This window comes from Benincasa hispida, chromosome 6 (assembly GCF_027475165.1).
Source record: "Benincasa hispida cultivar pf3 chromosome 6, pf3_genome.v1.1, whole genome shotgun sequence".
Classification (NCBI taxonomy): Eukaryota; Viridiplantae; Streptophyta; class Magnoliopsida; order Cucurbitales; family Cucurbitaceae; genus Benincasa; species Benincasa hispida.
In genome coordinates this window covers 45,653,226-45,673,528 of record NC_143483.1, presented here as the reverse complement: position 1 = coordinate 45,673,528, position 20,303 = coordinate 45,653,226, and the positions used below count along the sequence as shown (strand labels likewise).

The following is a 20,303-nucleotide window of genomic DNA, read 5'->3' as shown; positions in this document are numbered from 1 at the left end:
AAGTGTCTGGAATGCGCCATGTCCCTTTGAACTTTGAGTGGCCATTTGTTTCTCCAAATCAGAATGCTATCCTTGTAACTAGATTTTCAGAGGTAGAAATTAAACAAGCGTTGATGGCTCTTGATAAGTGTAAAGCTCCAGGTCCAGATGGTTTTACAGCTCAGTTTCTACTAAAGTTTTGGGACTTAATGAAGCTGAGTTTCCAATCTTTATTCAAAGATTTTTATAAGAATGGAAGATTAAATGCATGTATTTAGGAAAATTTCATTTGTTTAATACAAAAGAAGGAAAATGCCATTGTTGTTAAAGATTTTCAACTAATCAGCCTCACTACTTAACTTACAAGCTTATTGCCAAGGTCCTTGCAGAACAATTGAAGAAAGTCATGCCTTCTATTATTGTCCTAACCTAACGTGCTTTCATAGAAGGTAGACAAATTTTAGACCCGATCTTGATAGCTAATGAAGTGGTGGACTATCGAGTTAATAAGAAGAAAGGTTGGATTCTTAAATTAGATCTTGAAAAAGCCTTTGATCATGTTGATTTGGGTTGTCTAGAGAAGGTGTTATTGAGTAAAAAGTTTGGGATTAAGTGGATTATGGGGTATGTTAAGAACCCTAGATTGTCAATCTTCATTAATGGGAAACCAAGAGGAAAAATTTTTGCATCAAGGGGAATTAGACAAGGTGATCCCCTTTCACCTTTCCTTTTTCTTCTAGTTAGTGAAGTCTTGAGAGCTCTTCTAGATAAGCTTCATGGAAATGGACTTTTCGAAGGCTTTGTAGTGGGAAAATTAGAAAATCCATGTTTGCATCCTTCAATTTGCAAACGATACTTTGATTTTTTGTAAGCATGAAAATAATATGCTAGTAAAACTAAAGGAATCAATCAATTTGTTTGAATGGTGCTCGGGTTAGAAGATTAATTGGGAAAAATCTGCCTTGTGTAGTGTGAATATGGAAGAGAATGAGTTGCAACCCACTGCTACTAGTTTGAATTGTGAAGTTGTCCATTTTCTTCTTCTCTACCTTAGCTAAGGTTTACCTTTGGGAGGCTACCCTAAACAGGTCTCTTTTTGGCAGCTAGTAATAGACAAAATTCATGTCAAATTAGATAAATGGAGGAGATTTAATTTGTCTAGAAGAGGAAGAGCCACTTTATATAATTCGGTACTTTCTAATCTTCCAACATATTATATGTCAACCTTCTTGATGTTGGGTACAATTATTTCAAAGTTAGAAAAATTTTTGCGTAATTTCTTTTGGGAAGGTCACAATGGTAGCAAGGTCAACCATTTAGTGAAATGGAGCTTTGTTAATAGATCTCTAGCAGATGGAGGTCTTGGTTTGGGAGGCTTCAAGACAAAAAACTTGGCTCTTCTAGCAAAGTGGGGATGATGGGGATATTTGGAAGAAGAAAATTCACTTTGGTGCCAAGTTGTTAGAAGCATCCATAGTAAAGATTCTTATAATTGGCACACGGCCGGTAAAGTTGGAAGAAGCTTAAGAAGTCCTTGGATAAGCATTTCTAGGACTTGGCAGAAAGTGGGTGTTCTAGCTAAGTATAACCTTGGAAATGGGAGCCATATTGCTTTTTGGGAGGATGCTTGGGATGGTGTGGTTCCTTTCAGCATTTTGTTTCCAAGACTCTTTAAAGTAGCCTTGTTTCCAAAAGGCTCGGTTGTTGATCATTGGGATTACTCTTTGGCCTCTTGGTCTATTAGTTTTCGTCGTTTGTTTAAAGAGGAGGAAATTATTGAGTATCAGAATTTGCTCGGGCAAATTTCAGCTAGAAAAGTGATAGAAAACTTTGATAAAAGATCTTGGTCAATAGAAGAGAGTGGGATTTTTTCTGTAAAATCTCTCTCGGCTCACCTTTCTCCTTCTTCCCCTTTGGACAAATCGTTTATCATGCATTATGGAAGTCAAATTGTACAAGACGTGTCAACATCCTTGTATGGATAATGGTCTTTGGTTTACTGAACGTCTCCTCAGTTATGCAACATAAGATACGTTTAAGTTGCTTGTCTCCTTCCATGTGCTTTCTTTGTAAACCGAATGGAGAGGATCTATAGCATCTATTCTTCAATTGCAATTATTCAGTTAAGTGTTGGTGGGAATTAATCAACATCTTCAGTACCTCATGGGTGTTTAGCAATGATTTTAGATACAATGTACAGCAGGTTTTAATTGGTCCTCATTTAAAGAAAAGCCTCATTTCATTTGAATCAATGCAGTCAAGGCTTTGTGGCTGAATTGTGGTTTGAAAGAAACTAAAGGGGGTTCCATGATAAATTTCTTGGTTGGTCAGATTGCTTTGAAGCTGCCCGTCGAAATGCTTATGATCCAAATTAAAACCCACAAACTTATGATCCAAATTAAAACCCAAAGAAAAATTATTTTGAATTACTTACTATCAATTCAGCAAACAATTGTAGAATCAAAATTAGGAAGATAGCATAAATATCTTATTTTCCAAAACGTTAATAAAATGCAGAGAGTAATTTCGATTTAAAAAATACTTAGAACTCTAGTGTGTTACCAATGTATCAGCGGTGTGTGGGCTGGATCTTTTCTCCAATTCTCTACTATTTGGATGGCTATTTTGTTGTAGTTCTTTATATTCAAGTGGTGCTGTGTTGATGGAACAGCGCTGACGTCTAAAAGCTTCTGGAAAGTTATCCATTGGATTGAAAGGCATGCAATCAAAATCCTGAAGGGGAACTTTTTTTATATCAGTAAATAAATAATGACTAGCTGGAAGGCTTCTCAGCAGCAACAAATTAGATAATATTAGCATCGAAACTTCTTATGTCTCTTCAATGGATAATGATCTAACCCAAAAAGTGTGTAATGAAAGAAAACTGACATATGAAAAATAAAACAGATAGAAGGCTAAAAACCCACCTACATATAAGCCGAAGTACAAAAGTGTTCTTACATTTTGAGGTACATAAAATGCAAAAGTAAAATGATCTTATTATTTACGTCCAAAAGTAAAATGCAAGAAAGAGTAACTTAAGCCGAAGTACAGAAGTGTTCTTACATTTTGAGGTTGGGAGTTTTCTGATATCATGTTCTCAATACTTTTGGAGAGAATAATGATCTTATTATTTAATCAGGCTAAAGATACATATTATAACAGGGAGGATGTGATAATATTCTCTTCAGAATCCAATTGAAGAACGTAATAAATTCTCAACAGAAGATACTTTACTAAGATAAGACTCCATTGCATGCCCCATACAGCTTAAACTCAGAATAACAAATGCCCCTCAGTAATTGCACCAGTAAAATGTTTTTTGATCATATTGAGATTTATGAGTCTTGTCTTTGATGAGATTTGATTTAATTTTAAGTTATTTTCCATTTATGTTCTTTAATTTTAATTGGATCTTTCAAACTCTCCATAGGAATGATCTAAAAGTATAAGTGAGGCTTGAGTTTTTGTATTTTGAGTGAGAAATTATTAATCCCTTTTAAATTTCAGTGTAATGTTTCAAAATTTTTCATTGTTAACCAACTTATTTTAAATATTGCTTTTGCAATATCTTGAACATTTTCTCGCCTCAAGGTCAGATGATGAGTTGGTGGTCAATGTGAGTAGTGAAGAGTCAAAATCTTTTATTTCGATTCCAAAAACTATTGAACAATTTGATGTGAAATCTTATTATTATTATTATTGGTCAGTTGCAGTTAATTTAGGATGGTCATTTTACCGACTTGACATGAAAAATGACTTTTGCATTAGTAATCTTGAGGAAGAGGTTTTTATGAGCATATCACCAGGTTTTGAAAAGAAACTCGGATGTAGTAACATTTGCAAATTAAAGAAAATCTCTTATGGGCTTAAACACACTCTAAGAGTTTGGTTTGAGTATTGGAAAGGTTGTGTCTAGCTATTGATTTCTTAAAATCCTTTATAAACACTCTGAGAACAAGAAAATCTTGATTTTCATCATCTATGTAAATAACATTATTCTCACCGGTGATGATGAAGCACATTTAGTTGAACTCAAGAAAAATCTTGCAAGTGAGTTTGAAATCAAAGACCTAGGAACGTTGAATATTTCTTTAGGATGGAATTTACAAGATATAATAAGGGTGACTTTGTTAATCAAAGAAATTATACTTGAAGAAACGATATTACATGATTGCAAGATTGCAAAAACTGCTATTGAACCTAATTTAAAATTACAAGTAGCAGAAATACACTTGTTGGAAAATTGATGTATCGATTTTATACATGCCATAACATTGCATACATTGAAAGCATGGTAAGTTAGTCAATGCATGCATCTTGTTATAGTTCTATTGTTAGGGTTTTCCATTATTGTAGATATCTTGTTATGTTTTCCTTTTCTATGCTTTGTACACTTGTATACACTCATATCTTTGGTGAATGGATAGAGTATTCTGATTCTCTCTCAAACCTAAGAGTTTTACACATCTAAACTAAGGGTGTGTTTGGTTTAATTTTTCAAGTGTTTAATTTTTAAAATAAGTCATTTTGAAAAAAAATGAAATGTTTGGCAACCAATCAAAATAATTTTTGAAACACTTTCATAGTGTATTTTAAATAGATTTTAGAAAATTAGTTTAAATAAAAATGACTTATCTGAAAAATATTTTTTTTCTCTAGTTAATTCAAATAGGCCCCAACTCATTTTGAAGTTGTCTACAGAATTTTGAGGTATCTAAAAGGGACACCTAGGAAAGGTATTTTATTCAAAAGACATAATCACTTCAAATAGAAGTCTATATTGATGTTGATTGGACAAAGAGTACTACAAATAGCAGATCTATTACTAGTTATTGTTCCTTCGTTGGAGGGAACCTAGTTACCTGGAGAAAAGAAAAATGTGATGGCCATAAGCAGGGTTTAGAACTCCTAGAAAGAGTCATTTCCTCCATAATTAACATTGAGAACTACTTGTTATGCCTTGTACTAATTTTCAAGTCCACAAGTCAGGGAGTGCTAAAAATACAAGTACATAATTAAATATACCATTTAGATTTGTTAACAAGATAACATATCTTACAGACCTATTTGGTTCACCATGTGCCAGAAGAAGCGTATGTGTACTTGTGAGCAAGTGCAAGTGCCTACACTTTCAAAATTATCGACCACCAAACAAATTTTAGGCAGTATCTTACTTAACCATGCTAATGTGGATTAATATGACAAAACTTTCATGAATCTTCAGTCCCTTTCCATCATAACAGAATAAATAGCTCCCTCCTGCTCTTCTACCCGGCATGTGCTTTTCATCTTAAAACAACTTTTACCAATTAAACAAGATTCAAAGCTCAAGAGTATCAGTATCGTATCTGAGTTAATCTATGAGATGGAGAACAGAAAACCTACCATAACTAATTTGACTCCGATCTCCTGATTGTCAAATAGAATCTTGCAGCTGTCATGTTGAACCGTTAACACACTTCCATCGTGAACTTCTAGTGTGTTTAGATATGGATGCAAAGCTATGATACGCTTCCCAAATCTGTAGGAAGCCCTTCACAAGTGCCAGCACGAAGTTCAGCATAATATTGTCTTACAGATTCCCTATAACGTTGGAGTTTCATTCTTTCTTCATGAAGAAAAATTTCAGAAAACCGCCGAGGTCTACCAAGGGAACTTCATGACAGACACATTTCAAACTTTCAGTTCACAACATTCTCAAATAATAGTTACAAAAAATTACAGAAAGATACCTTCTTATGATACCCCATTCAACACGAGTTAGCCTTGGGATGTTTCCCAGGCCGACATGATCCAAGTATTCGACAAATTCCCTTCTTGCAAACCAAGGATAATCAATTGCACTATAAAACCATTCAAAGATGAACCATCTACGCACCATGGTGGATGACATGCAGTTGGAAAGTTTATCCTGAATTGTCAAAGCAAAGGCAGAAACTTCAACATTGTACTACAGTTACAAAAGCTGAAGCAGAGACGATTGCCTCCAAATAAAGAAGAAACTGAAGTTCTTACCTTGAGGAAGAATGCTCTGTCTTGCACACAGGAGGAATATTTCGTGAGCTCTTTTCCCAAATTGTCATCACTGGACTTCGTCTTTTGACGGGTCAATAATTTCCAAAGCTCCATCTTACATCTACTTCGACTCCCCAACTTAATGGGTAAAGTGGCTTGATTTTCTACAGGAAATGGAATTAAGTGGACATATCAATTTCTTCATTTCTAATCACTATTCAAAGAACTTCTAATACAATGAACTATTTCCAGTATTTGTCAACGCCAAAGTTGTCACAACAAACTTGATTACCATTATTCAATGGTTTAATATGTTCAGATGCGGCCTGCAAAAGAGAAAGATAGCAATAAGAAAAAGGTGATATACTGTGAAGGTAACTGCAAAATGTAGAACAGCAGAAGTAATGCCTAGAACCTACAGAAGAGAGGGCAAGGGATCTGAGAAATTAGTGAAAGACAAAGCGTCATTCAGATAGTGACATCCTGTCTCTTTTGTCCAAGATTTCTCAGCCTTCACCTCTCATTCTCACTAACCTATCAGAATGATTTCCTTGCTCCCATCACTTTTTGAAACAGTAAAAAGTTTTGAATCCTAGAAGTCTACGTACCCAAAGAAAGCTAGTTTATCATATGGTCTTTGAATCTAAATGGTCCAAACGATGTGGGCAGCATAAAGATTACAAAAAGTAAATCCTTGAGCTGCCTTTTTCTCCAACTAGTGTGTTTTCTTTAAAAAATCCATAAAAAATGCAAACCATCTTGTCTTCAATTACAAAGCCATTAGGCATTTCTGGGATAAAATTTTAAAGTTAAGGCTTGCATTGGTATGCGGCAGATTCCTCCTTGTCGTCCAACAAGTCCTTTGCGGCATTTCTTTTGAGAAGAAACCAGAGTGCATGCCATAAGGCTTCTCGATTAGAAGCTTAGCAAAGGAACAAAGAATTTTACAGGGAAAGAATTGGATATGTATGCAGAAGAAATCAAAATTTCGGATCCTTGTGGTGTGCTCTTTCTCCACATTAAAAGCGAAATCCTGATGACTTCATAAACTAACATTCATTATGCTTTTTTTTTCCTTTGAAACTTTATTTTTGCTAAATTAAAGAAACAGAACTTTGTTGTATATCTGGATGTTAAAGATTCTACAAAATACAAATAAAGCACGAATCAATCCGATGACAAACAACACTAATATGTTTGTTGGCCCGGCCGAAGCTATTTGGTCTGATCAATACCCTAAAAAGATTAAATTCTTTCTGTGGGAGCTTGCTCACAAGGCCGTCCTCACTCACGATAAGCTACTGTGCCATCTTTCCTCATTGGCAATCTCCCCCAACTGGTGCACCCTTTGTAAGAAGGCAAATGAGACTCAAAGTCACCTCTTCATTTTCTGCCCTTTTACAAAGCGTTTTTGGAACTACACCCTTCATGCTTTCAACTGGTATGTGGTCTTTCCTCCCGATATTACTCAATTCCTCTCCCTTGTGATTAAGGATCATCCTTTCAAGGGCAGGAAGGATCTCCTTAGGATCTCCTTTGGAAACAGCTTATCAGAGTTTTTTTTGTGGTACGTGTGGCTCGAATGAAATAGTCGTCTCTTCAACGACAAAGCTCAACACTACGACCATTTTTTTTTATCATGTGCTTAATATTGCAATCTCCTGGTGTAAATTGTCTAAACTATTTCATTCTTATAGTTTTGATTTTCTTTTGACCAATTGGAGGTGTCTTTTGTAAACTCCTTTGGTCCGGGGCTTCTTTTCCCCTCCTCCCCTTTTGTAATTTCATACATCAATGAAATTATCTCTTATCAAAAAAAGAAAAACAAAACAAAATACAAATGAAGCATTTCCTTCATTGCATCATTTCTCCATTTTATCTTATCATTTACTATAGTAAGAATCTGTGAGAATTTCGGTAAAAAGGTTCACTTACTGTCTTCAAATCTTCATGTAAATGAAGATCCACAGGGACTTTTGTATCAGGTATCTGCAAATAACAATGAAAAAGTAGTTTTCTGATTACTCTATAGTCGATACATCAGATAAAACTTGAAGAATCAAGGAGACAAGTTTCAAAAGGAGCATTGGGAAGAATAACATTAACGTCAAAAATGATTGGTATGATACCACAAAGTTGCGTTTTCCCTTCCTCGTAGTGCCAAGATGTTCAGGCCGTTTTTTCCTTTTAGAAACAACATCAATTGACAATCCACTTCCAGATTTTTGTTTCCCATGACCTCTATCCTCAATATTGGACATTGCATTAATCATGATTTGCTTTCCTTTATCACTTTGGGCTGATAATGTGGCTTCAGGAATATAAGATTTGTCTTCCAAATTGAAAGATTCAGTTTCCTCCACAATTTGGACAGATGGTTCTTGATGCAAGATCAACAATGATAAAATATAGTGGATTAAATATGAGAGGTCATAGGTAACAAATGAATCATATTTTGGCCATCGTACGTTAACAAAATAAACAAGGAAGCCTGAATTGGAAGAAAGCATGAACCCAAGTTTTTAAAGATTGATCTTCTCTGTATCGTTCCAATTTTATTGTATCGTTCCAATCTTATCGCTTTTTTTCTTTTTTGTTTATATCCATAAGTATCCGGGCCAGCTTACGAATACCTCGACTAATCTCATGAGACAACTCGCTAGACCCTACAACATTTGAGTGTTAAGGAAACCCATAGGATAAATCATCATTCTCACACTAAGGACTAAGGAGGCAAATAAAGTATTTAGACAAGAATTGCAACTGCCTAATGAGTATGCATGTCTTTAGCTTCATCCATACAATTTCCCTATTACTACGGGTAGAATTATCAAAAAGTAATGATCAATTATCAATTAGGAAATAAGAGTAGCTTAATTGAATATCAACTGTCGATGGCAGATTGTTACGCTACGTACATAAACGTCTTTTAATGACATTGCAAGGAAGTACTCCGAAGAGCTTGTTACAAGAGTAAGAGTACGAATTTTACTTGACAGAATTAAGTGTTTAACCATCCATAAAGCACAAAAAAATATCCATAAAGAGCACACCAACTGGAACATTGTGAAGAAATCCAAACAGCACCAACAAGAACAATTGATTAATTCTATATTGTGTCATCCTTTTAGAGTCTTCGTTATTTAAATGAACTTTTGGGTTAAATTTGAAAAGAGAAAAATATGGGAAATGGGAGGTGTGTATATATACACATATATGTAAAATGTTAGTTGACATGAAAGGGGGGATTAATTGAAAAGGTAAGTGTAGTGAAAAAAGAGGGTAAAAGAATGCTTGTTCACCATATTCTGTGTAGCTGAAGTTGAAGTCTTCAAGTCTGTTTTCCGGTTTCAATATCCTTTCTTTAAGTGTTATTTCTCCAAGGATCCAATGACTTTTTCCAGCATCGGCCTTAGCTTGATCATTTTGAAGTTGCTAGAGTTAAAGCTTCTTCGTTTTTTAATTCTTTTTCCAATCTATTTGCAGAATATTCTAAGACTTACGCTCGACCAGGAATATATTTATTTCTCCAGTTTAATTATCTTATATTATTCTATGTATTGCTCTAAGAGTACTTGGAAAGTTCTTTTTTTTTTTTTCTCTTTTTTTTTGTTAGTTTCCTCGTAATTTGAACATTAGCTTCTTTCATTTATTCAATAAACATCTTGTTTCCTTTCGAAAAAAAATGTTAAGCTTCGTGTCTATACTACAAGCAGGAATATTTAGTTGCCCAACCAAGAATAATCATGTACAAATTTATTATGAGTATCAAACGATCATATCACACTCCACAATTAGGATAAATTAGAACAAACAAGTATGCATTTACCTGCTTCCATTGTACCAAATGGCATCATGGAAGACAAATCTGCTAAGGTCTGCAAAGCATCTAAAGCAGTGTTCTCATCTATTCAGAAAAATAGTGGATTAGAAACTTTTTTCTTAATAAACAAACCAGAGAGTTCCGAACATGATTAGAATTTTGTTTTACCAACGACAATCTTGAAATGACCAACCACAACTTGAGAAAGTTAGCAACCACAGAAATTGGATGGCTGACTCTTTCACCAACTCAGATGTAAAACACACATTACATAGAAGACTACAGAATGAAAATAGAGCGAGAAAATTACCTCCACGTGATAGCTTCCTTCTTTTCTTTCTTTGAACTAGTGGAGATGATAGCTCACATACTGCATTTGAAATTTTGGAATCAACCTTTCCCTCTAGAACACTGACGCTGCACAAGTCAACCATATTAGATGATGCTTCAGGTCTATTTTCTGTATAATTGAAACTTAGAGATGAAACCACCTGTTTTCATCGTCTAGAACTTTCTCCTTTCTGTACAGCTTCTTCATCTTGTGGTGAGCTTTATCTGTCCTTACACATTCTATATCTACTGAGGAACTGAGATCATAGCCATATTTTTCATTTGGTCTTCCTTTATGTCCTCCACTGACCTGAAACCAGTCCTAGTCCAAGTTAACATCACGAAGCTTGACAACTATCTTCAAAGAGCGAGAAAGGAGAGGGTGGATACTAATCGCATGAACAATTAAAATATCAGGCATAATACTACTGGTAAACAATAACGTTGCTAAAAGAAACTTCAATAAATACTGGAATTCCATTCTTCCCCTGACCTCATATGAGACTTTCATGTTCTCTTTTATTTTGCATGGCACAGACGTTAAGGAAGAGCCTATTCTTTGTGAGACTTCAGCTAAAGCTGATGCGGCATCATGTGCAACTTCATCATTGCTAACATCAAATTCTGACTTCTGTGAATGTTTATTTCCAGAAGCATGGTTTTTCCATTTATCTCTTTCCTCTAAATATGAAATAGGAACACGTGATGTCCTCTTCCCCACAGCACGAAGTCGGTTACCTATATGAAGTTGATAACACAAACTGTCACAGCCAGGGTTTATGAAAGAGTACGTCCTGATGATCTTGTTTGGGTTTGTACGTCCTGATGATCTTGTTTGTACGTCCTGATGGACCATTGTAAAAATTTCCGAAATGTTTTTATCAGCAAGAAAACATTTATCAGAATTTAGGTTTCACCTTAACAATAATAATAATAATTTTAAAAAACAAAACAAAACAAAACAAAAAAAACATTCATGCTAGAAAAAAAATTTAGTGGCACAAAAAAAAAAAGCACTATTATATCTGTCATAAACCTTAACAGAAATAGTTTATATTCAAACTAATTTCGTGTTTTTGGGTGATTTATTTTTGTTTTTATTTTTTTAGTTTTTCAAACCGGATAAGAAATTTTTTATTGATAAAATGAAAGAGACAAATGTTCTCCCATAAGAAAGGCGATCAAAGAAAGCAACAAATGACGGAACAAGAACACAACGAAAGATAAAGGCAATCCAAATAAGACAGATATCCTACAGAGAGAAGCCAATAAAAGATTTGGGAAGAGAGTACTACGATGAAGCCTCAAGACAAACTGAATGAAAGTTGAACTCTTCATAAGATCAGCCAACACACATGATTGAAAACTTGTGTGTCCGACATAAACAACAACAAATAAAGAATTACAAACAAATCAAGCCTTCGCGGAAGCTAAATGAAAACTGAAAATCACTTTAAAAGTACTTTATGTCTTTTACTTAGAATTATTTTTACTTAACTTTGTTAGATTTGATGTTGTTTGCTAGTTATTTTCAGGATTTGAGCAACAGAACGAAACTTGAAGTGAAAAGGCGTGAAAACAGGCCAATTTTGCTCAATAAAATCGAAAAGGGGTTAAATCCCCAAAGTATGGAAGGAAACAAGGTCAAATTGAAAAGGGGGCCTGGTTTTCTTAGTTTGAAAAAAATGTATTTTTCCGAAGTTTTCTTTCTCTGAAGAAAAAAATGTTTTGGAAAGTTTTCCTTCTTTGAAAAAATGTATTTTTGGAAGTTTTTCTTTTCTAAAAGAAATGTATTTTTGGAAAGCTTTAAAAATGTATTTTTGAAAGCTTTCTCTATAAAACCTAGGGGCCTTCAACCTTCCAAACGACAACGAAATTAGAGAGCCTTGGAGAGGGTTTTAGGATAAAAATAGAGGGGAGAGATTTAGAGGTTCAATTGGAGGCTGCTCGAGATCCTGAGGTGAAAATCAAGGTGTTTCCAATGTATTCCATCGATGGGATTCATCACCATAGTAGTGTTTTTTTTCTTCTCTTTATTCTCTTTACTTTTTCATGGTTGTTGCAATGTATGAAAGTATGTTTGTAGCAACAATGAGTGACTAAACATTTTAGTTCTAGGCTATTGATGAACTTTTTATGGATTTAAGTTAATACATCGTATTTTCTATGGACGTGTTGTTGAATGGTTTCCAATATGATCGTGCTTATTACATTTATTGATCCTCAATGCATGTTAAATTAAATGTTCAATTTGAAAGATTGTATGTTTAATTGAAACTATAATGTTGGATCATTATCTAATCTATCATGAAAATAGTTAGGATGGTAATGAAAGTTGATCGTGACTATTCTTAATGTCATGCTTCTTAATTTGGCTTCAAGCAATTAGTAATCAATTATGTTTGCATGAGTAAGGATTGTTATTGAAAGATGGTAAACCAGAAAATAGTTTCTAGACTTAAACATATCGTTAACACAATAATCCATAGGAACTTTTGCATGACTTAGTGAAATAATTAAGGAAATCAACACCCTTGAACACTTTTTGACTCTTGAATTTCAAAATTTCTCTTTACTTTGTTTTCATTTATTTTCAAAATTAAAATCAAATCATCACAAGTCCAATCCTTGGATAAAATCAACACAATTCGAGAACAGTTAAGCATAATCCAGGCATTTGATCTCCAGAGGATAATACTTGGTCTCTTAGGCTATTTTACTACACTATAACTTGATACATGCACTTGCATTACACCAAGTATTTGACATCACTAAGAAACAAAAACATCCACCAAACTATCCAAACTAAGAAGAAATGATGTAACCTAAAAGATAAACTAAGAACTTTCTACAAGAATTAAATCAAAGTCTTTATTATCAATTAAAAGTTATTCATACAAGAAGACAATATATCTATTTATAGAGAATTGGAAAGCAAATTAATCCTAAGCTCAATCCTAATAATCTAATAAACTAATTCTAATCCTAATCCAAATAAACCAAGAAAACTAATCCTAATCCTATTATATCATTCTATCCTCTAAAAAAAAACTCGTTCTCGAGTTTTAAAAAGAAATTAAATATAAAAAAAAGACAAATAAACATCTTTAACATCAAAATATGTTGTAAAATGTAAAAGAAACTCATCTCCAAACCAATTGAGTGCAAATAATAGTGTCTCTTGAGGAGAAAATTGTTGACTTGAACAAAAGAAACTCTGATATGTCCAAAGTTAAGAACGGGCTAAGTTAATTGTGTAAAAAGAAAGGGTTTTTTTGGTTTGTAATCGGCCCTAGTTGGATTAAGGAAAAAAAAATGAAGAGAACCAAAGTAAGGTTGAATTGCACGGGTCGTTGGGCCAAAATGAAAGGAACTAGGTTGGAATGTGTAGATTGCGGGTCGAAAAACTACCAAAACAAGTTAGGGCGGATTGGATGAGTATTGGGTCGAAAATGGCTGCCTATTCTTCCTTCTTGTCTTCTTCACAGGCGATGACACTACCTCAGATTGCAGCTTCTTTCACATCACCAAGGACTGCAAATAGGGTTTTAGGTGCCATCATCTCAGCTTCTTGTTTCTTGCTAGCGATTTCGTCATCACATAGGTTGTGCAACTTTGAGTTTGGGTTTCTTTTTTCAACTGATTTTTCTTTTGCGTCTCCCACAACGTCCTTCACACGTGAGTTCTAGAACTCAGCATATTTTCTTACCACTCCTTCACACTTAGCTCTCAAATCTTTTAGATTTTTTGTTTCATCTGGCTTTCACAGCTTCAATTGAGCTCTTGAATTTCATGAGTGTTACTCACAATATTTGCAATTCTAGCCTTTTCGAATTATCGTCGTCTTCTTGAAAATTGTTCCAAATTATGCATCATTTTTTCGAAGATACCATGAACATTGGTCACTCCTTTTCTAATTTCTTCCAGTGTTTTAGGATTGACGTAGGATATGCCGCCTATTTTTCTAGGTTTAGGATAACTATAGTAGGAAGTGTGTTCTTGATGTATCGGTATTAAATACATTAGTATATTAGTTGTTTTTTCAGATTTGTTGTAAGTAGTTAATTAACCGGTTACCTTTGTATTCCAATAGGTTACCAAGTCCTTGCCTATAAATAGAAGGTTGGACTCTTCATTTGAGAATTAATAAAATCATTTTGAATTTCCTTCAATACTGGTTTACCCAGATTTGGTATCAGAGTGAGAAGAACTTGATTCTGATGGCGGGTAAGAAGCCTATCAACGGCAACAACCCCGATGCTTCCGATAAAGAAGCAGCTTCATCTGTTGCCCTATCACCAAGGTCTTTGACGAGACGCTCCATTGATGATATTCACCGAATGATGGAGAGGAAATCTCTACGGATGGAGCAAATCGCCAGCAACTTCAACATAGTTGCTCCACCTCTGCAAGTACGCTGGTTCCAAGTTGCCTTGATCGAAGGTGGTGGGGTTCTTCATCAGTTTTGGTCTTTTTGGCTATATTTGTTTTAAGTTGATTTTTCCTTTTGTTCTCATTATAACCTTGAGCATTAGCCTCATTTCATTACAACAATGAAAAGCGTTGTTTCATTTTCAAAAAAGAAAAAGAAGAAAAAGAAGAAAACAGCTACAGAACTTGCTTTATTATTACCTTTTAGCCCAAATGTCAAAGTTCAACAAGCTCAACGAGAAAAGATGGTTGTTATGATATTTTTTTAATAGATTTTTACCTGAATTTCGAATGGCTAAAACACGGATTCTTTCTGATTCTAAAATTTTGTCATTAGAGGAGACCTTCGGTCGTGTTCTTCATATTGAGAGTTCTCAATCTGGTTTGTCTGTTTCTCAACCTAGTAGTGCTCTTATAAGCAAGAATGACTTTCGGGTTACTCCAGGGATGACCAAAAAATTTCAAAAGCATAGTTATGATAATCAAAAATCAAATTCTCAAGAGATCGTCTGCCACTATTGTCGTAAGCCAGAACATCTGAAACATGATTGTCAAAAGTTGTTATATAAGACTCAACAATCTCAGCATGCTCAGATAGCTTCCACCAATAATATGGCCGAGAAGTCTATTACCATCTTTACAACGAATTTGCTAAATTTCAAGTATTTCAAGAATCCTTGCAAGCATCTTTTTCATCAAATCCAATTGCCACCATTGCCGAGACAGGTAATGCAAAATGTCTTCTTACATCATCTACCAAATAGGTCATAGACTCTAGAGTCACCGCTCATATGACAGGTAATTCTAACTTAATTTCGACGCCTTTGTCCTCTGCTTCATCTCCATTTGTCACTTTGACAGATGGATCCACCTCTGTTCTTGGATTCAACACCATTCCTCTCACTCCATCTCTTTCTTTGTCTTCTGTATTACACTTACCTCCATTGTCTTTTAATTTAATTTCTATTAGCCAACTTACACGTGATCTTAATTGTTGAATACAGAACTTTTCTTATATTTCTTATGATAATTTTACAAGAGGGAGCATCCCCTATATATACACCTATGATAGCTAATTAAGGAAAATATTATAACAGAAAAAAATGTACATATGGAAAGAATAAAAGTAAACCCAAATTATAGGGAATGAAATCATATGTATAAGGTAAAAGGTGAATTCCCATATTCAACACTCCCCCTCAAGCTGGGCAATATATGTTGATTAAGTCCAACTTGATTTTTAAGTCTTCAAACATATTCTTGGAAAGGGCCTTTGTTAGTATGTCAGCAATTTGCCTCTTGGTAGGTATGTAGTTGAGTGAGATGCTTTTTTTTTCAATTTTTTCTTTAATAAAGTATCGATCAATGTCCACATGTTTTATGCGGTCATGATGGACTGGGTCTTTGGCGATACTGATAGTAGCTTGATTATCACAGTGTACCTCCATTGAAGTTCAGATAGAATGTTTTTGAGTCACATTCCTTCACATATTCCTTGAGCTAGAGCTCTTAGTTCTGCTTCAACACTGCTTCTGGATACTACAAATTGTTTCTTGCTTCGCCAAGTGACTAAATTTCCCCAAACAAAGGAGCAATATCTGGAAGTTGACCGTCTGTCTATTTTTTAGCTTGCCCAATCGGCATTTGTGAAGATTTCGATGTTTCTTTTCTTAGATTTCTTGAAGTATAATCCCTCTCCTAGAGTTCCTTTCAAGTACCTGAGTATTCTGTATACAGCTTGCATATTGTCTTCTGTTGGATTGTTCATAAATTGACTTACAAAGCTAACTGCAAAATAGATATCAGGTCTTGTGTGAGTTAGGTAAATCAATTTTTCAACTAGCCTTTGATACTGATCTTTGTTAACTAGTTTGTGATTGTTTTCTTTGATTCTGTGATTGTTAGTGTCAATTGGAGAATTAGCAGGCTTGCATCCAAGCATTCCAGTTTCCTTTAACAGGTCAAGGACATATTTTCTTTGAAAAATGCTCAAGCCTGTTTTTGAGCGGGCTACTTCCATTCCTAGGAAGTATTTAAGGTTGCCTAAGTCCTTTACTTCGAATTCCTTGGCTAAGAGAAGTTTTAGATTTCTTATTTCTTCTTCATGGTCTCCAGTAAAGATAATGTCATCTACATAGATAATGATAATTGCTATTTTACTTGTGCAAGAATGTTTGACAAAGAGAGTATGGTCAGATTGACATTGTGAGTACCCGTTTTCCTTTACCACTCTTGAGAATTTATCAAACCACACCCTAGGGGATTGTTTTAGGTCATATAGGGATTTTTTGAGTTTGCATACCTTATTTATGGTTTGAGTAGATTCTACACCGACCGATATATCCACATACACTTCTTCTTCTAAGTCTCCATTAAGGAAGGCATTCTTTATGTCTACTTGGTGAAGAATCCAATCATTATTCACAACTAGGGAAAACAGGACACGAATAGTATTTAATTTTGCTACCAGGACAAATGTTTCTTGATAGTCAATGCCATAAGACTGGGTGAATCCTTTGGCAACGAGTCTAGCTTTGAATCTATCTATTTCTTCATTAGCCTTGTACTTGATGGTGAAGATCCATTTGCATCCTACTGTTTTCTTTCCTGGAGGTAGGTCTATTATTTCCCATGTGTGATTCTTTTCCAAGGCCTTTATTTCGTCTAATACAGCTTATTTCCAATTAATGTCATTGAGGGCTTCATAGACATTGTTCGGAATGTAAACTTGGGATAGTGAGGTTATGAATGCTTTAAACTTGGGAGAGAGGTTTTTGTAGGACAGGTAGTTTTGGATGGGATGCATCGTACAGGTTCTCACCTCTTTCTGTTTTACAATAGAAAGATCAATGTCTTCATTAAGAGTTTCAGCTGTGGAGTTAGAGACATGATTTTCCTGTATTTCAGTTGGGTTTTGATTGAGTACTGGTGCATGTTCAAGGGTGTTCTTCCTTCTAGTATAGACTATAGGGTCTTTTCTACTTTCTGGTGGGCCTTGATTGGGAATATCTATTTCATGTATATAAGGAACATATGGAGCACTCTCTTCAAAGAGATTTAGTTTTTGGGTTCCTTCGCTTTCCAGAAGTTTTCCATTTTCGATAAGAGTGAAAGGTTCAATGGTGTCTTGCTTTTTGAAGTCAGGTTGGGTTTCAAAGAAGGTTACAATCATGGATGTATAGAACCTTTTTGTAGTTGGTGAGTAGCATTTGTACCCCTTTTGGCTTGGAGCATAACCGAGAAAGATGCATTTTATTGCCTTAGGATCTAACTTACTCCTATTGGGTCTATGATCTTGGACAAAGACTGTGCAACCAAATATTTTTAAAGGGACTTGAGAAAATAGTCTATCATGAGGAAATACTTCCTTAAGTTTTTGTAAGGGAGTTTTGAAGCCTAATATTCGAGAGGGCATTCTATTAATAAGGTAGGTGGCTGTTAGAACCGCTTCTTCCCAAAAACAGTGGGGGGTGTTAGCGTGACACATTAAAGCTCTAGAAACTTCTAGGAGGTGTCTGTTTTTTCTCTCCGCAATTCCATTTTGCTGGGGAGTGTTAGGACATGTACTTAGGTGGGCAATACCTTTTTCATTTAGAAAGTTTTTCAAAGAAGTGTTAAATTAATCCTTAGCATTGTCAGTGTGAAGAATTTGGATTTTGGTGTTAAAGATATTGAAAATCATGGCAAACAGATTCTGGAATATGGAAGTAACTTCAGATTTTTCTTTCATTAAAAAAACCAAAGTCTAGTGTGATCATCGATAAATAAAACGAATCATTTAGCTCCTGTTACATTCTGAACTCTACTAGGTCCCCAAACATCACTATGCATCATAGAAAAGGGATAAGAGGGTTTATATGCGCTTACCGGATATAAGGATCGAGCCAACTTTGCCATTTCACAAGACTCACATTGAAATACCTGAGAACTTTTATTGAAAATATCTGGAAACATTCGTTTTAAATATAGAAAATTGGGATGTCCTAAACGATTATGCCATAACATTATTGTACTATCATAATTGTCTTTAGGAGCAACAAAAGTAGATGTACTAACATAATCATCTTTAGAGACAACAAAATTAGATGAACTAGATGTACTATCATAATAGTCTTTAGAAATAAAACGAGATTTGCTAAGACCTAACTCCTTGACTTGAGGCTTAAGAGCATTTAGTATGTAGAGACCTGGGGTTTCCTTAGCATTGCCAATCATCTTCCCCGAATTCAAATCCTGAAACATGCAATTATGTGAGTAGAAAGTTGCACTGCAGTTTTTCATAAACGTTAGTTTGCTTATGGAAAGAAGATTGCATTTAAGATTTGGGACATGCAACACATTTTCTAATACTAGATCTTTAGATACAAACACATTTCCAGTTCCCATTACTTTAGAATAGGTACCATTGGCAATCTTTACAATAATTTGACTGTTACAATGTGTGTAGTTAGTTAAAAGTGAGATGTCACCTGTCATGTGATCCGATGCACCAGAGTCAATAATCCAAGTACTACAATTTTCTTTGGTTCCTGATTGTACCATTGTTGCTACGCTGGTTTCTGATGTTTTTTTAGTAGGTTTCGGTTGGCCGAATAGTTTTTGTAGAAGGTCCAACTGCTCCTTAGTAAACACATTATATTCAGGGTTGACGTTACCTTCTGATGATGTGCATGCTTGATAGGCCTTTCCACGTCTGTCTCCTGTACCTTTGTTTGGCTTCCAATCTGGAGGTTTTCCATGAATATCCCAACACACTTCTTTAGTGTGTCCTGGTTTTTTACAGTGTTCACACCATGGTCTTAGTTTTCGTTGCCGATTCTCAGTTTCTATGTAGCTCTGGTTTCGATTGTAACGATTATCATGAGTATTTGTACGTAACTCATTACCAAGGTTTCGAGCAAGGCTGATCCTTTAGGTTCTGAATTGGCAGTCACTCATAACATTAGTTTCTTCCTGCTTTCTTCTCTTTTCACTTCTGCAAAAACTTCTCTGATGTTAGGTAATGGTTTAATAGCTAAGATTCTACCACGTACCTAATCGAGTTCTTTATTAAGGCCAAGCAGAAATTTGAACACTCGTTTCTTTTCAACTATCTTTTTGAATGTAGCTTCATCTGCAGCGCATTCCCACTTATGGTTTTCAAATACATCCAGTTGCTGCCAAAGTCGAGATAGTTGAGTAAAATAGTGAGTGACTTGCATATCCCTTGGCTATAGCTCATGAATTTTGCCTTCAATTTCAAATGACTCTGCAGTATTTTCTTGGTCAGAATATAAGATTCTACCACGTACCTCATCGAATTCTTTATTAAGGCCAAGCAGAAATTTGAACACTCGTTTCTTTTCAACTATCTTTTTGAATGTAGCTTCATCTGCAGCGCATTCCCACTTATGGCTTTCAAATACATCCAATTGCTGCCAAAGTCGAGATAGTTGAGTAAAATAGTGAATGACTTGCATATCCCTTTGCTGTAGCTCATGAATTTTGCCTTCAATTTCAAATGACTTTGCAGTATTTTCTTGGTCAGAATAAGTTTCACAAGCTGCTTCCCAGATTTCACTTGCAGTTGAGAAGAGTAAAAAACCTTCACCAATCTCTGTCGTCATGGAGTTGATTAGCCATGACATAACCATATTATTTTCCGCTTTTCATGTCTTGTATCTTTGATCAGCTTGGTCTGGGATAGGGTTTTTGCTTGACAGGTAATCTTCCTTTCCTTTTC

The 20,303-nt window shown here is 35.0% G+C and overlaps 1 protein-coding gene and 1 long non-coding RNA gene across 5 annotated transcripts; one reads left to right on the top strand and one right to left on the bottom strand.

The window, feature by feature from the left end:
- Nucleotides 1-4,880: 4,880 nt before the first annotated feature.
- Nucleotides 4,881-11,153, bottom strand: LOC120079250 (protein ALWAYS EARLY 2-like). Of its 4 annotated transcripts, none has more exons than XR_016530121.1 (11): nucleotides 10,644-11,153; nucleotides 10,312-10,460; nucleotides 10,131-10,237; nucleotides 9,827-9,904; nucleotides 8,127-8,377; nucleotides 7,933-7,986; nucleotides 6,290-6,323; nucleotides 5,998-6,161; nucleotides 5,715-5,893; nucleotides 5,368-5,637; nucleotides 4,881-5,281 (listed from the first exon to the last, which is right to left on the bottom strand). XR_016530121.1 is itself a non-coding variant. In XM_039033409.2 (10 exons), exons 1-10 carry the CDS (start codon nucleotides 11,004-11,006, stop codon nucleotides 5,484-5,486), a joined length of 1,533 nt encoding a protein of 510 aa, XP_038889337.1. In that variant the 5' UTR covers nucleotides 11,007-11,152; the 3' UTR covers nucleotides 4,881-5,483. The 4 variants fall into 4 exon arrangements, 2 of the variants coding, with proteins under 2 accessions (XP_038889337.1, XP_090170849.1); XR_016530122.1 differs by having other exon boundaries at nucleotides 4,881-5,271; XM_039033409.2 differs by having other exon boundaries at nucleotides 4,881-5,637; nucleotides 10,644-11,152.
- A 2,360-nt stretch (nucleotides 11,154-13,513) lies between these two features.
- LOC150035696 (uncharacterized) lies at nucleotides 13,514-14,882 on the top strand. The gene is made up of 2 exons (XR_016530125.1): nucleotides 13,514-13,828; nucleotides 14,244-14,882. It is a non-coding gene; the product is annotated as an uncharacterized LOC150035696 (long non-coding RNA).
- The last annotated feature ends 5,421 nt before the right edge of the window (nucleotides 14,883-20,303 follow it).

Coding starts and splice junctions, on each gene's coding strand:
- LOC120079250 (XM_039033409.2), bottom strand. CDS start 11,006: ATGGTCCATCAGGACGTACAAACAAGATCATCAGGACGTACAAACCCA. Junction 6,324..7,932: donor TACATGAAGATTTGAAGACA/GTAAGTGAACCT, acceptor TCTCTTTTGCAG/GCCGCATCTGAACATATTAA. Junction 5,638..5,714: donor GAATGGGGTATCATAAGAAG/GTATCTTTCTGT, acceptor TCTGTCATGAAG/TTCCCTTGGTAGACCTCGGC.